Source organism: Cololabis saira, chromosome 5, assembly GCF_033807715.1.
Source record: "Cololabis saira isolate AMF1-May2022 chromosome 5, fColSai1.1, whole genome shotgun sequence".
NCBI classification, from domain to species: domain Eukaryota; kingdom Metazoa; phylum Chordata; class Actinopteri; order Beloniformes; family Belonidae; genus Cololabis; species Cololabis saira.
In genome coordinates this window covers 25,386,067-25,406,493 of record NC_084591.1, presented here as the reverse complement: position 1 = coordinate 25,406,493, position 20,427 = coordinate 25,386,067, and the positions used below count along the sequence as shown (strand labels likewise).

At 41.1% G+C, this 20,427-nt stretch overlaps 1 protein-coding gene across 1 annotated transcript; it reads right to left on the bottom strand.

The window, feature by feature from the left end:
- Positions 1–5,310: 5,310 nt before the first annotated feature.
- On the bottom strand, positions 5,311–19,300 carry LOC133443964 (probable polypeptide N-acetylgalactosaminyltransferase 8). The gene is made up of 11 exons (XM_061721333.1): positions 18,826–19,300; positions 16,565–16,817; positions 16,236–16,402; positions 15,919–16,102; positions 15,572–15,769; positions 14,042–14,156; positions 13,775–13,960; positions 13,214–13,351; positions 12,930–13,025; positions 12,669–12,836; positions 5,311–5,557 (listed from the first exon to the last, which is right to left on the bottom strand). The coding sequence occupies exons 1-11, from the start codon at positions 18,995–18,997 to the stop codon at positions 5,423–5,425; spliced, it is 1,812 nt and encodes a 603-aa protein (XP_061577317.1). The 5' UTR covers positions 18,998–19,300; the 3' UTR covers positions 5,311–5,422.
- Between the last annotated feature and the right edge of the window lie 1,127 nt (positions 19,301–20,427).

Genomic DNA, 20,427 nt, shown 5'->3' with positions numbered 1-20,427 from the left:
ACTGGCTGGACTGGAATAGAAAGGATGGAAGTTTGTTTTGTTGTGTTTTTTATTGAGAAGAAGTTATATACAAAGCATCAGACATAAAGGCTCCAATATATATGTTACAAAAAAAAAAATATAAAATTCCAGTGAAATTAACAGAAGTAGGGAGAATGACACATGAACGAGTGAATACATAAAATGTAAATACAGTATTCATCTTAAAAAAAAACCTATTGTAAGCCTATATATCGGTGGATGTTAAACGTTTAGTTTAGTTTATTTCGGTCATGACATCACTAAAAAAAAAGAATAAAAATGACAAGAAAACTAATACACTGTTCAAAGAAAACATTACAAAAAAATTCCAATATACAAATACCATCTAGACCAAAAAAGGTGTAGGCTGAAGCAAAGCTTATTATTTGCCTAACCTCAAAAAGATTAATTAAAGTAATGAAACGAAAGCAAGAAGTAAGAGAAAAGACTGACAGTAAAACAAATTGCCTTGGGGATAACAAAATTTCCTCAAGAAATAAAAAAAATAAAAAATAAAGGTGCAGTCTACATGTTACCTTCATCCTTAAAAAAATCAAATCACTAATTAAATAAATACCCAACTCAACATAGCAAGCATCACCACTCATTAATTTGATATAAAGAAATCATCCTTCTTTTCAATGTTTTTTTAAATAAGGTTAAGGTTCTACATAATTTCAAACCCCTATCTAATTTATTCCATACATCCACCGCTGCCACTGTACACTTTGTTGTCATTTAGTTTAAGGGATTTAATGTACTCTTTAAACTCAAGTAAGAAACCTTTAAAATGGGGTGGAGTTTTGGAGGGAAAAGATTAGTGGTTTTTTTTAAAAACTTTATTAGGAAAGGATGGAAGTAATGACTGAAGGAAGAATCCTGCTTCATGTTTATTGACCGATAGTAAAGGAGCTGGACCAAGAGGGGCAGCCTTCCTCATAAGCATAATGAGGCAGAAATGCATAAGGTAAAGTAAAAAGAGGAGATGAGGGAAAGTATGTTTTTTTGTGTTTTGTCCAAGCAGTGCATGTTTACCTGCATTTATATACAAAAAAAACTGCACAGCAGTTCTGACAAGAACCTTGTTGAATCTAGCCACAGAGGATTAAGGCGGTTCTGAAGGCAAAAGAGGGTCCAACCTGGTACTAGCAAGACGTACATAAAGGAGTGTTTCTGTCATTCTTCGTCCAGCTCCTCTACTGTTGGTCCAAAAACATGAAGCAGGATCCTTCCTTCCATCACTAAAATTCGGTGACTTCACTCAGGCTTTTGAAGCCTGTTTTTCTCTTTTTTTCCACTGGATGGTGCAATGTTGATAGAAACCCAGATCACCAAAATCCCAGATCACCTAAAAAATATCCAGGACGTGCAGACCTCTGAACCAGATAGAACACGCCCACTTTAGCTAATTTACTGCAGATTAAATCAAATTAAATTGAATCCAGACAAGAGCACCACACATGAACATCCTCACATTCACAAGCTGTATACAGCTTTTCCTGTGAAGGAGTCAGTGCAACAGACAAAGCGCAAATATGCATGGACCAGTACTGAGTTACCTTCTCACTACAAGAGTATACACGGTACCAACGTTGTTCATATTCATTATCACCCCCAACATTGTGAAGTACAATGGAGTGTAACGTTTGACACAAGGCAAGGCAAGGCAAATTTATTTATATAGCACAATTCAACACAAGGTAATTCAAAGTGCTTTACATTGAAATTAAAAGCGGCAGGACATAACAAATAGGTAAGAATAAGAAAAGAAGTAAAATAATAAAAAGCACAAGCTGTTAAAAAAAAAAAAAAAACAACAAATAAGGGCAGTAGAGTACAGCAGGTAAGTATTTAATTTAGGAGTACACTTCAGTAAACAGTAATGTTTTTATCCTGATTTAAAGGAGCTGACAGTTGGAGCAGACCTCAGGTCTACAGGAAGTTTGTTCCACCGGTGAGGAGCAGAATAACTGAACGCTGCCTCACCTTGCTTGGTTCTGGTTCTTGGGAACCACAACAAACCAGATCCAGATGAACCTCAGGGGTCTGGGAGCTTCATAGGAACTAACAGATCAAGCATGTATTTTGGTCCAAGACCATTCAGTGCTTTGTAGACCAGCAGTAAGATTTTAAACTCTATCCTTTGACTCACTGGAAGCCAGTGTAGTGATTTCATGACCGGTGTAATGTGGTCCAGTTTTCTGGTGTTTGTAAGGACTCTGTACCACAAACAAAGTACTTGTCGGTGAGACCGCTCTCCTTGCAGCCCGAAGCAGATGGTCTGCAGTCCCACCTCCCTGAAACTGCCACTGGTAAACATACAAAAGAGTACTCATTTTCATTCATTTTTTTACCTTTAGACCTTCACGTGTCGAAATGAGTGACAAACCCAAAGCATGAATTAAATCTCCTCCCGTCAGAGAAAGTAGGCAATGTTTAGAAAGCAAAAAGGAGATTCATTTCAACGCACCACATGACCAGTTGCAGAAACTGAATGAACAACAGTCCACTGAGCTTTGGCTCCAGAGGACAATCCCCTCAACACGCAGTCTGTTGCCCCAAATCTACTTATTGTAACCTTGATGAGGATGAGCCGATATAACAGGGGCTTCAATTAAGAGGCCAAGACGGTCAGCGTGGGTCAATCTGCCATTTATTTGACAATGAATAAAACTCTAAAATACCACAGTCAATGAAGGAAAAGAAGATAGAGAGACATATCACGGCTGGGGAGTCAACCACTCACTGCCTAGGACGCTGGGAGTAAAGTAAATATCAGAAACATCAAAGAAAATAAGTATAAACCTAACACACACCAAATGAAAACACCACACTATAAGTGAACTCCCAGCGCCTCGACCTCACGGTGAATGGAGGACACCGCCAGCCGCAACACTAGAAAACAGGAGAAGACAGAATGTTAAAACTAATAAAACCAATACAACTAAAACATAAAATACTAAACTAAAATAAACAGCAGTCAGTGCTATGCCTAAAAGTAAAAGAAAGCACTCTACATTTTAAAACAGTGACAGTTTCAGTCCGGGGGGCAGAGAGTCAGGAACACAGCCAACTCACACGAAGGACACAGAGAGAGTGACACCCTTCCTGTGTTCCTCTTGATTGGTCCCAGCTGCTGACCTACTGCTACATTATGTTGTTATAAAGCCAATAACAACCAGTATTATTTAAGTGGAATCTATCTGACAATTGTGAATATGGTGATTTCACAGTTGTAGTACCTTCTTTCATCCAGGAGAGGTCGCCAGAAAGCTTTGCAAGCAGATATTCATTGCACGTGTCAGAAAGTCATTGTATTATCAGTGGGCAGTGGCGGATTTAAGAAATTTGGGGCCTAAGGCAAAGGCATCCGTTCTGCACATGTGCAGTAAGTTGGACTGATCCAATGTAGTGGACAGTAAAGGGGGCCCCGACACACATAATACACGATACGCATTCTGCTGGCATTTTAGTGAGAGGATTTTAATCATAAATATATTCAATACGTGCAAATAAGTAATAACTGTAATAACCATATATTAAGTAATAAGTGTATGAGGATTTTACGGGGCCCGTAGTTTTGTCGAGCAAAAAGGTAAGGAATTTTCGCCATTTTTTCAACTAGCTAGCTGCTAGCATTGCCACGGTGATGCTTTTGACCGAAAAGTAATAGCCATCGAGGCTGATGGAGACTCACATGTTGATGTATGCCATGCCTGGGTGCACGTTGCAGTTTGGGCCACATTAACGGACAAAAAGATGTGTGGAAGAATAAGAAAATGGAAACCTACTAATATATCGCCTGCACGAACAGGTTTTTCCTTGTTTTTACGGACGTGTTTTGATTTTTTTTCTTCCTGAGCGGGGTCATACCATACCATTTTTTTGCAACTATAGCTTGCTAGCAAAATGGCCCTTTGCATTGTACATTTTTGTTCTTCTTTTTTTTTTGATGGAAGAAAATAATTTTTTTTTTAATTCAGTATAGCTATGATCTCTTTTACATTATATTATTTAACCCATAAAACCTCAAAAGAGAATGCACAAGCAAAATCTCTCAGCTTCTGTCTTAATGTCTGATCAGATAGGGGCTGGCAGGTGGTTTTCAGATGAAAAATCCAGGGCTGGCCTCAGGAAAAATCATGTTGTCACAAGCCCCATTCACACAGCCAGTACACTCCACCCTGTAGCACCTACCTTTATGCTGTGTGAATGGCATGGAGGTGTAACAGCGTAACATTCCATTCAAAGGGGGTCAAGCAGCGCTGTAAGAAATCAGTCTGTCACAGAGATGGTCAGAGAGATGGCCCGGCGGGCTGTCTGACAGCAGCGTACAGCCCCACAGTCATGCTTAGCCATTTGACAATCAAGATAAAAATGCAGAGGTACCGGTAATAAATATACCACCATTTTTGGCTACTGTGGTTAGGATATAGCAAGACCAGCTGCATTTGCCATATTATGAACTTTGGCACTTGACTTAGGGCACTAAACTGAGCGAGCCCTCTGTAACACAGTTGGCAACCTGGAAAAGCCTCCGCTAGCTGAAGCTGGCCAGTGTTGCCAGTGTCTTGAAAACACACAGCTGCAGTATCACCCCAAACACCAGCAGCAATGGGGAACTGAGGGGAGCTACTGTGTTTGGCTCATGGTAACAACCAGGTAAAAGCATTATTTATTCTATTTACTTATTCATTTTGGTGGCATTTATTCAGGAGAGTGCTTTATTTAGTGCAGAGTGAATAAACTGTGAATGGGAAGTAGAGAAAAGGGGCCGTCTTCATAATATTAGAATATACAGCTTTTTGGCAAGGCAAATTTTTTTATCTCTCATTTTTTTCCCCACTTTCTTCACCCAGTGCTACTACCTAAGTCAGTCCGGGGCATGAATCCCCCGTGAGAATTGAGCCCAGGACCTTCTAGTTCTAGGACTGCTGCGCTGCCAAGCGCGCCACCGTGCCCCCCCCACAATAGGCCTTTTTTTGATTGGAGCCCATTACTTTCTCTGGACGAAGAACTTGTGTTTAACGTGTGTTAGGCAGTGTAAATGAAAGGGATGTTATCGGCGCCAGAAGTCAAGTTGAGGGGATGGAAGAGGAGTCTTATTCCGTGATATTGCGGAACATGATGGCTCTGCTGTCTGTTTGGTTGCCCTGACAGATGCAGCAATGGGTCCAGGAGATGAGCTCCATCATAGCCTGAAAAGCAACAGGATTTCCATAGTGCCCCCCCCCCACACAGTCATGTACTGTAGCACAAATTGAAATATGGCTAGTAAATAAACTTGAATTCTTCAAAGTTTAACAGTTTAAATTTAATTTTCTAATTTTGCTGTAAAAAATAAAAAAGGTCGCAGTTTGAAAAAATATCACACATTAATGCATCAATACACAGAAGTGAACTAGAAGTTTGTAATGAGGTGTTCAATCCTCCAGCTCTGCCCGCTGCACTGCTGAATGATGAGCTGATAATAAGAGTTCTCTCCCTGGGCAATCTCAAGACACCTGTTTGTTGCTTTGTTTCTGATGGCATCACCCTGCAAAGGAATGAGAAAGATAACATAAGATGATAGTCTATGTAATTGAGAGTTGATCACCTCTTTCTGATAGCCTCTGAAAATACACTGTTGAGGAGTCAGAGTCTGTGTGTCAGGTACAGCTGAGAGTTTTCAGCCCATAAACTGTGCAAAATCCACCAAAAGTCACACAAAATCACAGAAATTATGACATTCCTTCTGCACCTACTTTGATAAATGTAGCATTAAAAGCAATATAGTGCCGCTGGGTGGTGCAGTGGTTAGAGCAAGCGGCCCATGTACTCAGGCTACAGTCCTCCTGCAGTGGTTGCAGGTTTGAGTCTCAGCCTGCAGCCCTTTGATGCATGTCCTCCCCATTCTCTCTCTCTATCCCCTTCCTGTCTGTACACTTTGAATAATGGCCACAAAAGCTTTTTTTTAATTTAATTTTAAAACAACAACAAATTAAACATGTAAAAATCAAACCACAGCAGCTAAACAGTTAAAATGAATACAATACTGCAACAAACCCCTCATTTGTCCTGGTAAAATATGTCACTCTGCCATCCTTAGTGCCTGCATACTAATAATCAAATAGGAATTAGTCCCAATCCATTGACTGCATTATTTGGGGTCATCCCTGAGGAGACGCCAATTTCTTCTACATGCCATACCATAGGCATACATTATATTTGTTTTTGTATTGCATTTATTTGTACTTATTTTATGGGTCTGGGAACCAAGTTGTAATGTTGACGTAAATATAATTGAAAAATTCAATAAACATATTTGAATAATAATAATAATCAAATAGGAGAAAACCGTTTCTAGGGTCATTCATTGGTGGAACAATACAGCTGAGGAGGTCCTACAGGACTGCTTTGCAACAACTGACTGGCAGATATTTGATGAAAGCAGCTGATGGTGACGTCAATGCGTACACAAACTCTGTCATAGATTCCATCAGTAAGTGCATGGATGAGACTGTACCTAAACCCTCCATCGGCACTTATCCAAATCAAAAACCATGGATTGGACCAGGGCTTTGTGCTAAACTTGAAGCACATACCTCTGCTTTCACCCCAGGGGACATTGAGGCTTACAAAAAAGCCAAATATGACCTTTGAAAATACATCAGGTGCACCGACAGGGACTTGAGAGGAAAGGGTCCACATACCACCCAGGGAGTCTGTGGTATGTGATATCAATTTCAGTTTGTCATTCTTCAACAACAGTGAAATTGTTAGAAACTGTCACAGAACCATAACAGACAAGGAAGTAAAGAGGAAAGAGAAAATGAGAGAGAGAGAGCAAACAAGAGAATGAAAAATTAGAATTTTGAATAAGCTGGAGTTTATGTAACACTTGCTTTGTCAGTCCTGCAAAAAGTGCATTGCAATAATCTAATCTACTGGAGATAAAGGTATGTCCAGCTTTTCAGAGTCTGATTGTGGCAGAAAGCATCTTACTTTAGATATATTTCTGAGATGATAGAAGGCAGTCCTGGAGACATTAGCTATGTGTTTAAGATCAGCATCTAAAATTACACCCACGTTTTTGACAAGCTCACAAGGTTTTACTGACAGAGGAGTTAACAAAGGGAGAATATGTTGCCGCAGAACACTTGGACCAACTAAAATAATCTCTGAATCCCTCATTCAGAGATGTCGCATATGCACTGATTCCAGTGTGAGGCTGGTTGGGTCTTGGGTGATTTCAATGATGGTGTTGATGACTTCAGGAAAAGCTGTCCATGCATTCCATGCAGTTTTTTTGCCAAATCCAAACATTGCTGATTCAACGTCACACCCAGTGAATGCGTGGAAGAAGGCAGGTGCTTGGCATTTTTGAGGTCCCAGCATTTCTGAGATGTGGTGGATTGGAATATCTTTATATGCTTTTCCTGATCCAAAGCCAATCCACAGCTCTGAGAGGCCTAGCTCCTTGAACAGGTTGATGGCCAGCACCACTACATCACTATCTACTGTCTTTAGGTAAGCCTTGGTGTGACCCTGCTCAGCAGCATGACGCAAATGCAGCATCATTCGTGTGTCAGCTTCTTCTTGTTGACATGGTGACAAGGCTTCTAGGTCAGTCGGTTTGTTGCTCAGGACAAGGTCAGCCTTTGTTGTGAGAAGGTGGTACTCTGAGCCAGCTGTGATCTCTTGAAGTTCCTTACTAAGGTACTGAACCAGCTGGGGCCTCATTTATAAAGCTCGCTTGCGCACAAAACAGGGCTTGAAAGATGTGCATGCCACCTTCTACGCAAAGGTTGGGATTTAAAAAGAAAAACTAACCGAAAAATGTGTGTATCTTCACGCCAACCCTGACCCTAGCGCACGAACATTTTGAAGATATAGGGAACTGTCGACGCAGGCGGTGAGGTGGTGAAATGAAGCCAGATTCATGTCATACTTTTAATGTCATCACATATCAGACTTATAATATAATAGCGCTAATCGTGTCCCTCTGTGTTTGAAGCTCAGCGTCAGTCAGGACGCTCTGGTGCTGCTGCTGCAGCCGCGGTGCAGGACACGCCGTGCCGGGAACCTCCTCGTCACCCACCGCTTCCAACCGTAGAGTGACTGAGGACAGAACAAATGAGTGCCGGGCCACTCTACGGAGCCCCTAAAGGGACTCAGATTTTTTTTATATATATATAATGAGTTTTACACGCGCGTGAAACCTTTACGCGCGCGCCTAAAGCCTAAATTATGGTTCCGCGTTAAATTGACGCGCACCTACGCCGTAGGCTCTGTGTTGGTGTAACGCGGAACCATAAATCAGCCTTAAAGGTTTCACGCGCGCACGTAAAACTCATTATATATATAAAAAAAATCTGTGTCCCTTTAGGGGCTCCGCACCTCTAGGCCTCCACCTTCAAATCACACCACTTCTTTTTTTTGTCTGCAACAGATCTTCCCGTGGCACTCACGGTGTTTAGCACAGCAACAACGTACTACCACTCACTTGCTTTATTTTATACTATTTATTTACTATTTATACTTTTACTGTGACCACCAAATAATGTCGTTTTCCTGGCCTCCACCTCATCCACAACATCTCGATCTCAGTCTCTGTGAAATTTAGTGGCACAGTGGCTCGACACGTCTCATTCATCCTGACGCGCAGCAGAAACAGACTGCAGGAAGCCGCTGCGCATGATCAGCAGGCTCATTTATATGTAAATACAATCATCATGTAGTTTGCATTACCCATTTATGGTAGAATGTGGGCGTGTAGAGGGCGGGGTATGAGGCGAATTCACGTGCGCAACCTTCCAGCTGGACTGTGATTTATAAAGTGAACATTGCGTGCAAGTGTGCGTGCACACGGTTTTATAAATTCGGATTTTTATGTGCGCACGCCATTTTCGGCTTTTGGGCGCACGTGCACTTTTAGTATGGATCCTACGCACTCTTTTATAAATGAGGCCCCTGGTCTTTATTTTGACTGTCCTTGAGGAACTTCTGCCATTGAGCTCCCTTTGGCAGAGGCATCTTAGCGGACACTTGTGTTCAACACCCTGCAGTCTGGGATTTGAGACTTGCCTCTATATATCTGTCCCAGACCGAATCCACTCTTGTTGTAGACATGGAGTTTTTTTTGTTTTTTTTTTTCCCAAAGATCATGCTTTCATTGTGGCTTTATTCTGAAGCAATAGTGACCTATCCAATAAACATAAAATTGCATTCCTTGGAAGTGAAAATATGGGTGTAGTGCCCTATACAATATTTTTATGTGACTTAATTCTAAAGATATGGAGTTTTTAGTGCAAAAAATGATCTTGAAAATTTAATTTGACCTTCAACATGACCTTGAAAATTGAAATGTATCTCAGAATTGAATTCCTAGCACCAAAAAAGTAGAAAAAGTGACAATATAGCACAATCAAGGACTAAGAGAAGCTGAGATAAGAACTTTGGTCTTTTCTGCGGGAGCCATTTTGAATTTTCTGCAAACCGGCCACTAGGGGGCCATCCCAATTTGTTTGCGGTGGTTTTTGAAAACCTTACATCCATACCTACGGAGCCTGTGAAGGATCATGCAATATATTTTTAATAAAATGTGAGCACATTTAATAAAACTTGAGCACATTTAATTAACTCGTGTGCACGTTTTATCAACTTGTGTGCATTTTCTATTAACTCGTGTGCACGTTTAATTAAATTGTGCGCACGAGTTAATATAACGTGCTCACGAGTTGATAAAACGTGCACACGAGAGAGATTTTCCCAATCTTGAAAAAAACTAAACAAATCTGTGCTGAAAGAAACAAACAAACAAACACACAGTTAGATGACATGAAGGGAAATCACTGCGCTGCAGGAGATGATTGCCAAACACTGAGCTGTGAAAACACAGTGGTAATATTATTGGAGTTTTAACCCATCTACCAAATTAATCACTTGAACACAGCAATACTGACAATCAAATATCATTAAACCATGATCTGATCAGGTGGCAATCAGTCCTGTTGGGCGGGGCTGCTCATCTCAGGGCCCCGAGCGTCCGTGTCTGGCACGTTTCAGATGTTTCCCTGCTTTCAACACGCAGGGAAACACAGATTCACAGGGGAACGCGTCGCCCCCCCCCCCCCCCCCTGCATGGGGCAGCACGGCCGTCGGATTGGGAGAGATTTTGGAATTTTCCAAAATGTGCGCACGCTTTGTTAATCGTACCCACGCTTTAATAAATTCTGCTCACGATGACACATAACGTGCTCTCGATTAACTTTAACGTGGCCACGAAGTTACTTTTTTTTTTCTTCACTTGAGCTCTTACAGGCTCCGTTCATACCTAACAACATGCCAAATATCAAAAACTTGTCACCAAGTGCACAATCTTTATGATTTTTGACACATTCACTCCCAGCTATAAGAGGATCCTCTGAGCAAATAACTGTGAAAGTTCCTTGGTGTGGCTTTAACCTTTGTATCGTAGTAAAGATAACTGAAATGGGATTCCTGGAAGTAATGCCACTTTTCCACTAGTCTCGCTTCAGCCCGGCTCGGCGCGGCGTGGCTCGACGCGGCTCCACCCGTGTGTTTTTCCACAGCCAGGGGAGAAGTGGGGGGGTTGGGGTGGAGCTGCTGTGACGTACTCGATTGCGCAACACCTTTGTTTGTGTCGCAGATGCGCAGATGAGAAATCAGCTGGAGCCGGGAGCGGCTGAGAAAAAAAACAGCCCGCCTACATCCCTTTTTTAATTTTCTCGACAGCCACCAGGTTTATGAACATCTGCACCTCAGAGTTGGATCACCAAACAGACGTTTTGCGCTTTATAATAAAATCTCTCGCGCTGACTCCCGCTTCCTGATTCAAACGTCTGCCGGCCCCGCCCCCGACCAATCAGTGGCGCGGAGGGTGGTGACGTCAGAAATAGTCCTGGCTCAGCCCGCAAAGAACCTCGCCCCTAGTGCAAACGTGCAAGACGGGGCCGCACCAAGCCGAGCCGGGCAGAGGCGGGACTAGTGCAAAAGCGCCATAAGACAGCAACCTGCCTGGACTAGAGGCTCATGTTAAACAATGGAGTGATCACCCAAAACATACGGATTAATATGCTTTGGGGAATCACATACAATGTGATGAAAGTGTGTGTTTGTACTAGGGGTGTAACGATACACTAATCTCACGATACGGTACGATACACGATATTGAGGTCACGATAACGATACGATACGATATAGCAGTATTTTTTTAACAACCTTGAATGAGGTAGTCATGAGGAAATTGTCTTTTATTTGAAAGACACAAAATACAAAATAATGCTGTGCGTTTGCCCTATTGTTACAGTTTGTAATGCTTTATAACTGTTTAAGTTTTAAAGAGAAAGCCAGGCCAACCATTTTCCACAAACTGAACATAAGTAAATGTCAGGTTTGCATTATGCATCTTCTGTTTCATACAAGTAAAAATATTTTGCCACAAACTGAATAGTTTCTCTCATGTATGATTTGACTTTTTTCTTTTCCAGAAATTTAACAACTAAAATTAAATAAATAAATACAAGTAAATAAATACATACAATTTTACATGATAAAAAAGATTGATTCATGCTCACCTTATAAGTGTAAGAGGAGATTTATTTTTGTTAAGAAGGTTATTTTGTTAATTCAGGGTTCATTATTTTATAAATATATTCTTTATATTCTGATGTAAATCAGGGACTATAATTACACTAGTCAGTTTATCTTTAGTGCTTAGTATGTTTTAGATTGGGCGGAGTGATACAGCACTAGCTGCTGTGTTGATGTTCTAAAATCCTACACTGTTGAGCGGACATTAAAGTACACTCCAACTCGGAAGTTTTCCCGTGTTTATCCTACTCACGACCCGAAAAAGGTTTAATTTAATAAGGTAAGGCTTAACTTTACACCAGACTTACATAAGTAAAGGTTCAGAGCTCAAAACGGGACTGCAAAACTGGACTAGTTTCTTCTGAGCGGAGGAAGATTTTGGTCCGCGCGGTCCGGCCGCGGTCCGGCCACGGTCCGGTTGCGGTCGGATGCGCGTTACTAGTAAACCCAATAGATTAATATTAATAATCCAATATCGCGATACACTTTGTCACCTCCACGACACGTATTGTGACATTTTTGTATCGCGAAATTTCGTGGCACGATATATTGTTACACCCCTAGTTTGTACATTCTTGAGTCAAACTGAAATGCTACCCATGTTCAGTTCCTACTGTGTCATCCCTGAGTGCACATCCACCAGACTAAAAAGCAGCAATCCCATCCTGCTCATTACGTCATCAAGAGAATGCTCCTTCGACGTTAGCAGTAGGGTTAACTCTTCAAAGTGTTTCAAAGCTGCACAAGCAACCTTTATCAACAGTCTCAGTCTTTGCATTACAAAACTTTCCATACATTTTAGAGTCATCTCTTTATATGCTTTCTCAACTCAGCCTCACTTTTTCTCCATCTAAGCATGTTTATCAGCTACGTATATTTTCTCAGCTGAATAACATCAGTGTGTAGACAGTGGAGTGTGTGAGGTGTGGTGCATCAGATCAAAGCCTGACTCCGTAGAGTGAATGTAGGTGCTTGAGAAAGGCTGGAGAGAACTACATTTCAGACATAGCAGTACTAAATACTGCCATCATTATTGCCAACAAAGGTCTTACTTGTTTGAAGTCCCAGTGCATGTGTAGTTGGTTTAGCTTTGCCACCTGACACGAGTGCAGAGTGGGAATGCTTCCAAAGCCTGGATCCACCAGGCAGCGGTTACTGTTGTATTTGTGAGATTTAATCGCCCCAATGAAGATTTCCCCATCTGTGTTGTAGTAGCAGTACTGGTGAAAAGGGGTAAGTTATGATTTAGGATCTGTTAATAATTTCAGCAAATAATGATAATGAAAAAATACAATTGTTTGTTTAAATATTACCTGCGGTTCTTGGAAGTGGCACTCATACAACACAGGGATATTCCCTGGAAGCTCTCCCTGGTCCACACAGTAGCTCTCAAATAGTGTGTTCTTCAGCTGTGGAGTCACACTTCTTTATTTGCTTTATGTTCAATCACATGTGACCATTCTTGTTATATCATTGAAAAATGAATGTCCAGTAACAGCAAATGCATAGCGACATATCCACAGTTTAGGAAATTCAGTGCGTAACATTTAGGCTCAGTATTATCTTGAACAGAGTGATGACTGAGTATGGCCCTTACCACACCGTATCCCAGGATGTTATCCATGGTCTCCAGACTTGGATAGACATTTTCCAGGTACCACTTGAAGGGCTTACATTTCAGCTTTTCCCTGAGTTTTTTCCTTTGTGATACATCACCAATATCAATCCCATGGTCCTGTGTGTAATGTCATTTCAGAGGGTGCATGATTGGTGAAAAACATGTTTAAAACAAAAAGCAAAAAAACAAACAAACATATAAAATAAATATTATCCTCCTAAGACCTGGTGTATTTTTTTTCTTGTTGTCACAGCTAGAAAGTAAGACATAAGAATCAATCTATTCTTTTAACATCAGCTGACGGGTCACACGCACCATCTTGCAATATTCAAAGTTTAATTGAAAATATCATGTCTAAACAGCTCTATTGTCTCAAGAAGTGTCAGTGAAGAAGTCTTTCAGGTGAGATGTGAAACATCTTAAACAACCAAGAAGTCCAGCTATTCTCTGTTCAATCATTTAGGATTATCATAACCTGGGTGGCTGAGATGTCTACAACATCATGTGCAAATATTTGCAAATATAAAATACAGTACCAACCTTAAGTGGAACATTCCAGGTGATAAATACATTTTTCTTGTATTCATCTAACCAAATATCTGCAACCCTCAAGGCATTTCTCCTCATGGCAGAGCTGAGATCAGGTGCATATGGTTTATGTGCTCGCTCGATGTGGGCAATCCTGGAGCAAGGTACAACTTCTACACTCCCTCCACACAGCCACACCTGAACATCAAAGATACAGCTCACAGGTCATTAGGGATACTGTCCACATTTATTTTATCATAAGCAGTTGCAGTTACTCACGCGAATCCCCAGTTCAACATTTTCTCCTCCATATACTTTCATTCCACCATCGAGCCCACCGATTTCTCCAAGAAAAGCTCTGTCTGCAGCAAAGATTCCCATAACGGATGGACTTCTGTGCAAATAAATCACAGTGGCTCTAAAACTAACCAACCATTTGCACTGACACTGCCTGCCTTTGTGATGCGATCTTTTTCCCCTTTTTCTTTTTTTGGTTAGCATGAAACCAGACATAAAAATCTTTGTCATTTGCCAAGTAAATAACAATTTAGGGCGAACATGGAAACCTTTTTTAGAGGAATCCAGTATAAGAGGCAGAATATACACTCACCGGCCACTTTATTAGGTACACATGTCAAACTGCTTGTTAATGCTAATTTCTAATCAGCTAATCAGCTAATCAGATGGCAGCAACCAAATGCATTTTGGCATGTAGACGTGGTCAAGACGATCTGCTGCAGTTCAAAAAGCATCAGAATGGGGAACAAAGGAGATTTAAGTGACTTTATAAGTGGCATGGTTGTTGGTGCCGGACAGGCTGGTCTGAGTATCCCAGAAACTGCTGATCTACTGGGATTTTCATCCACAACCATCTCTAGGGTTTACAGAGAATGGTCCGAAAAAAGAGAAAATATCCAGTGAGCGGCAGTTCTGTGGGCGCGAATGCCTTGTTGATGCCAGAGGTCAGAGGAGAATGGCCAGGTTCTAGCTGATAGAAAGGCAACAGTAACTCAAATAACCACTCGTTACAACCGATGTACGCAGAAGAGCATCTCTGAACGTACAACACGTCCAAACTTGAGGTGGATGGGCTACAGCAGCAGAACCTCACCGGGTCACTCCTGTCAGCTAAAAACAGGAAACTGAGGCTACAATTCACACAGATTCACCAAAACTGGACAACAGAATATTGGAAAAAACGTTGCCTGGTCTGATGAGTCTTGATTTCTGCTGCAACATTCAGATGGTTGGGTCAGAATTTGGGTATTTGGGTGGGGGATATTTTCCTGGCACACTTTGGGCCCATTAGTACCAATGGAGGATCGTGTCAACGCCACAGCCTACCTGAGTGTTGTTGCTGACCATGTCCATCTCTTTATGACCACAGTGTACCATCTTCTGATGCTACTTCCAGCAACGTGCCATGTCATAAAGAATCATTTCAGACTGGTTTCCTGAACATGACAATGAGTTCACTACTCAAATGGCCTCCACAGTCACCAGATCTCAATCCAATGCAGCACCTTTGAGATGCGGTGGAATGGGAGATTTGCATCCTGGATGTGCAGCCGACAAATCTCCAGCAAATGCTCTCATGTCAATATGGACCAAACTCTGAGGAATGTCTCCAGTACCTTGTTGAATCTAAGCCACGAAGGATTAAGGTAGTTCTGAAGGCAAAACAGGGCCTGGCCCGGTACTAGCGATATAAAGTGGCCAGTGAGTGTAAGTACTTCTGCAGACTCCAGAACTTTTTAATTGAGTTTGCAATGAAATATTTCAACGTGCACATATTTTCTCTGTACTTACTTCCCAGGCTGTGACTCATCCCCCATTTTGAACCAATCAGGGCTGAAGGATTCATACATGCACCATAATTCCCAGTCAAAGCCATGAGAAGATGGGATATATCTTTCCACTCGTAGATCATCAAAGTAGACCTTATCAAATACAGGGGACACCACTACAGTCCTGTCAGCTTTGATCCTGGCCAGCAGAGGTTCTGCCCTGGAGAAGACATGATAAATAATTGGACATTGACCTCAAAAAGAGGAAGGGGAAGTCATCTCTTTTCCACAGCATCGGAGTACATGATTATTACGCAAATAGAGGCGTATAAAGTAGTGGTATTTGTCTGATAACTGCTCTGTGCTCACCATCCTTGTGTTGCTTCAATGTGAGCATCTAAAATCACCACAACATCCGCTGTGGCGTGTTCCCAGCCTGAGTTTCGGGATTGGGATAAACCCATTTGTTGAGTGTGTCGCACTTTTTTTATGAGTCCAGGCCTTTCTTTGTGAATCTGATCAATGTAGTCTTGTAAAGCTTTTCCAAGATCATCTGAAAATATAATCCACAGTCACATTTACAGATCAATACAGTATATGAAAAATATAACTAGCCGAGTGACACGGCTGCCGTTGATTTTGAACTACAAGCAGCGGCTTTGTTATGAGGCTATTGTTGAACTCACTGTATGTGCTACAATCATCCACCAGAATGATCTCCTTCAGCAGGTGCTCTGGGGTGTGGGTGATGATGCTTCGTACTGCCCTCTTAATGACAGAAAGGGCTTCGTTTATGTAGATCAGCACCACACTGATGCTGGGCAGGTCTTTGGGATAATTCTGAATCCGACATCTAAATGGTGTGAAATGGTATGCAGTTTCATTTACTTTAAACCGGGCAAAAACAGTTAGGTAAATTTAACTTTTTTATGTGTGTGCCATTTATCTAATATTGAATCTTTAGTGTTTGAAGTCACATTTTTGTTGGTTTGTTGCTATTTTCAGCTAATTTTACCTGACATCTCTCATATCAGGAATCTTCCTGTCAAGTGGAAGTTGGTTACTCAGGAAGACATTGTATCCATAGACCTGAAAAAGACCTTCAGCCTCCTTCTGTTCATCTTCTGACAGGCCTTCACCCCATTTTTCAAAGAGGAAAGAGTGTGGGTATAACTTTGGAACCACAATTTCCGTCTTCTGCTCCTGCTCCACATTAGATAGATGCTCCTTGGTGCAGCTCTTCTGGCCAAATTTCTCCATTAGTTGTGCTTTTGTGGAGGTTGGAAAAGTAAAATGAGGGAAAAATGGTGTAAATAAGAAATGGCAACTGGCACACATTTGTGATTTGTTGGACTGTCAGGAATCTGGATGTCCAAATAAACCAAATAACTTCCGTCGACGCATCTAACAGAGAGGAATATATTCTATCTCTTTGGTACGGATAATTTTTTTATGCTCAAGTAAAATGCAGGATTTGTCATGAAGGTTTTCATGTCATGAGACAAACACTTTAAAGGAGCTGTCTGTAAGAAATGGCCAAAACTGGTACTGCAGTCACTTTCAAAATATTGTTGAGCGGCGTGTACCCTCCCCCTCCTCCCCCCGACCAGAGGTTGCCAGGTAGGCTGCAGAATGCAGCAGGAACGTAGGCTGCCATGGCTGCGATAATTAGAGCCGAGCTGGCAACCCGGATGCCGAAACAATACTGACTTGGTGATTGGGAGATAGGTGGAGGGTGGAGCTTCAGAAACAATACTGACTTGGTGATTGGGAGATAGGTGGAGGGTGGAGCTTCAGGCCAAAACAAAAAATGACAACATAAACATCAGTTGAGGGCTGCAACTCCTCTTTTTAAACTGGAATATCCTGGCTTGAGTGCTGTTGTCAGTGACATAAGTATTTGAAATGAACATGATTTTTAAATGTCTGTTGACATATCGGGGTCATTTTATGATTCGTTTTATTATTGCTCTTACATACAGCTCCTTTAATTTCAGCAAAGTGTTTAGAAGCATCATTTGACCAGGGAATACTGATTTTCTTTTAAAATCTATTATCCTAAAGATACTGTATATCACAGGACAACAATGAGAAGGATCTAAAGCAGGGATATTCAACTGGCGACCCGCGGGCCACTTGCGGCCCGCCAGGAGCTTTTATGTGGCCCCTGGTCATATTTCAAAAAAGGGGGGGAAAGTAGTGTTGTCCCGATCGATCAGATGTCACTTCTGGCCGGCAAGCAAAACTAACATGGTTTACATATGGCATTTTGTTAATTAATAAAAGTTTAAGATGCTCGTTAGCCTCAGTTGGTTAATGATTCATTGGACAGTGTTTGCACATGTTAATCTCTGTTGGAGATGTTTTTTACTACTTCAGATCTTTTGCCAGTGTTGCACAGTGATAATGTTTGTTACATTATTAGTTATTAACCTCCGTTGTATAGAGGACTTTTTTACATCATTAGGCTTCTAGGATTGGCCTAAATTTTTTTTCATTTGAATCTCTAAATGAGGACTTTGCAAGTCCTCCTATAATTTCATGCGATTGTTTTGTTTTGCTGATATAATGCACAGATGTGTCATTAATAAAGGAGCTTATGGTAAATATTTTGGTTCCTTATTTATAACGTCAAACTGGCTACTATGGACTGAAATGTTTGTGCTCAATGCTTAATATAATATTCAAATAAGGAAATCTTGGTGGAAAGTGGTGCTTTGTCATTTTGGCGAGTTTTATTAAAAGTAGGTCAATATCAACTTCATTAAGTTTGCACAATGCATGGTTTCAAAATGAACTTGCATTTAAAATAATATTTCTAAATAAATAAATCTGGAGACAATTAATACATACTGTAATTCATATGTAAACTAGACAGATATATTCTCCTGCTCATTCCTGTGCACAAATGTATTATACTGTATACATAAATCTTAGTCTTTGAGTGCAAAATACATTTTGAAAACCCCCAAATTTTCCGCCTGCGTGCTTTGTGCGCGAACGCAGTGCGGCCCTCTCCATACAGTCTTTTTGCAGATGTGGCCCCCGGCCTAAATCTAGTTGAAAACCCCTGATCTAAAGTGTGAGAGGATGATCAATATAAAACATGATAATGTTATTGTGACTGGGCTAATAATGAAATAAGCAAAAGGGTTGGAATTAGAAAAATTGACAGATTAAACTAATTAATTCCTTACCCAATAGCTCTAAAAGCATGGTAATAATTTACACCGAAACTTTACACATTTTGAAATCGGATTATGAAAAATGACTCACCCAGTTTATTCAACCGCCGTTCAATCCCGTCCAGTTTTGTTCTGAAAACTCCCTGATCTGCGAGTGTTGCAGGAACAGATTTTACTTCTCCCCAACTTGCAGTCATGGACATGATGGTGTACATCAAGAGTAAAAGACCCCCAAGTATTCCAACTCGCACATATGCCTTCATTGTGATCTCGCATAAGGACAAAGTTCCGTTTTCTGGATCCAGCAACGCTTCAACTGGAACAGGCTTTACAGCCCAAGTTGCACAATAACGCACATCTTATCTTATTGATAACATTTTCTACCATGTGCACATTAAATTAATAGCTTTGTCCCTCGGTAAAATGGAAGAAAAAAAATATTATTTAATGAAACTGCAAAAAGTGTTTGCAGATATTTCAGTCTGCAGTAGTTAGTTTAGTATTGCAATGACACAGAAAAAGGTTACAGGCATGCAGTTGCCCTGTCTCCTCCTCACTCTGTCATCACCCAAGTACAGGTGATGACAGCCAGGGCTGGGCTGGTGGTAGGTGGAGCAGAGTGGGCGTGGGCCGACCTGTGTGCACGCTGGTGCTCTCCCGAGGGTGATAGAGAGAGCGGGCCCAGGGCGTGTTTGCAGAAGTTGACCAGCTTCAACTGTGCTGTAAGGAGTTTGTGCACAATGAAATAAAGAGGACAGTTCGGCGACGGCCTGTCTCATACGCCTCTGCTTAATCATTATAGTATTTATAGTTATAGTATTACTTCCTTACATGAGTTTTGTACTTACATACAGGCAAAGGTGGAACAATTCATGTCCTTCAAGCTAATGATGGATTCAAAGTTCACTTTTGTATTTATTGTGCCGAAAAACAAATTCGAACTGTATCTGGTTCCCATGTTTCATGCGTCTTTATCACTGTAGAACTGTTTTCCTTTTATGTTCAACACATTTACTAAACGTACAAATGTCTTTTTAAATAGGTTCATTTTGTCCTTGCTGATATATAACCTAAAATGTTGAGTTCTCGCAGTTATAAATGATTAACTACAATATAAAAAATATAATGACAATATGTTAATAAAAACAAAACACAAATGTGTTGATAATTCTTTATTTATATACAGAAGACAGTTAAAGACAAAGCATTTTTTTTTTATTCCTCATTGTGCATTTTAATAGTTTACAGTCTTGGCTGGCTTTGTCTCATCCATGTCGGCTTCCAGTTAACGGAATCGGCGGTGGCGACGCAGGATCTCGATTCCCTTTTGCTCCACAGAGGAAGCGGTGATGCCGAGATCCTCCAGACCAGGGAGTCCGGGATACTTCATGTCTGTGGTGTGAAACTGGAAAGTGAAAGTTGTAACAAAGAATTAATACTTTGCTGCAGTGCTGAATGTAGAAGATGGTCCATCATAAAAAAAAAAAAAAAAAAATCACAAGTTCAAAGTTACACCGCAGTCTTGGTGGTCTTACCCTGTCCACTTTGTCTGGTGTTGTCCAGGGCTCAAAAGGGTTGAACGCAAAGAACTGTGCAGCCAAGCTGAGAAAATGGGGAAAAAAAAGAACAAAAAGATGCTGAGCAGACAGGTCGGTTGATATCTGCATGCAAGTGACCCCTACACATTTTATTT

Bases quoted from the DNA above. Each gene is read 5' to 3' on its own strand.
- LOC133443964 (XM_061721333.1), bottom strand. From the start codon at position 18,997: ATGAAGGCATATGTGCGAGTTGGAATACTTGGGGGTCTTTTACTCTTG. The intron at 16,403-16,564 runs GTAAAATTAGCT...CACACCATTTAG, and splicing joins CCTGATATGAGAGATGTCAG to ATGTCGGATTCAGAATTATC. The intron at 15,770-15,918 runs GTGAGCACAGAG...TGTCTTCTCCAG, and splicing joins ATTGAAGCAACACAAGGATG to GGCAGAACCTCTGCTGGCCA.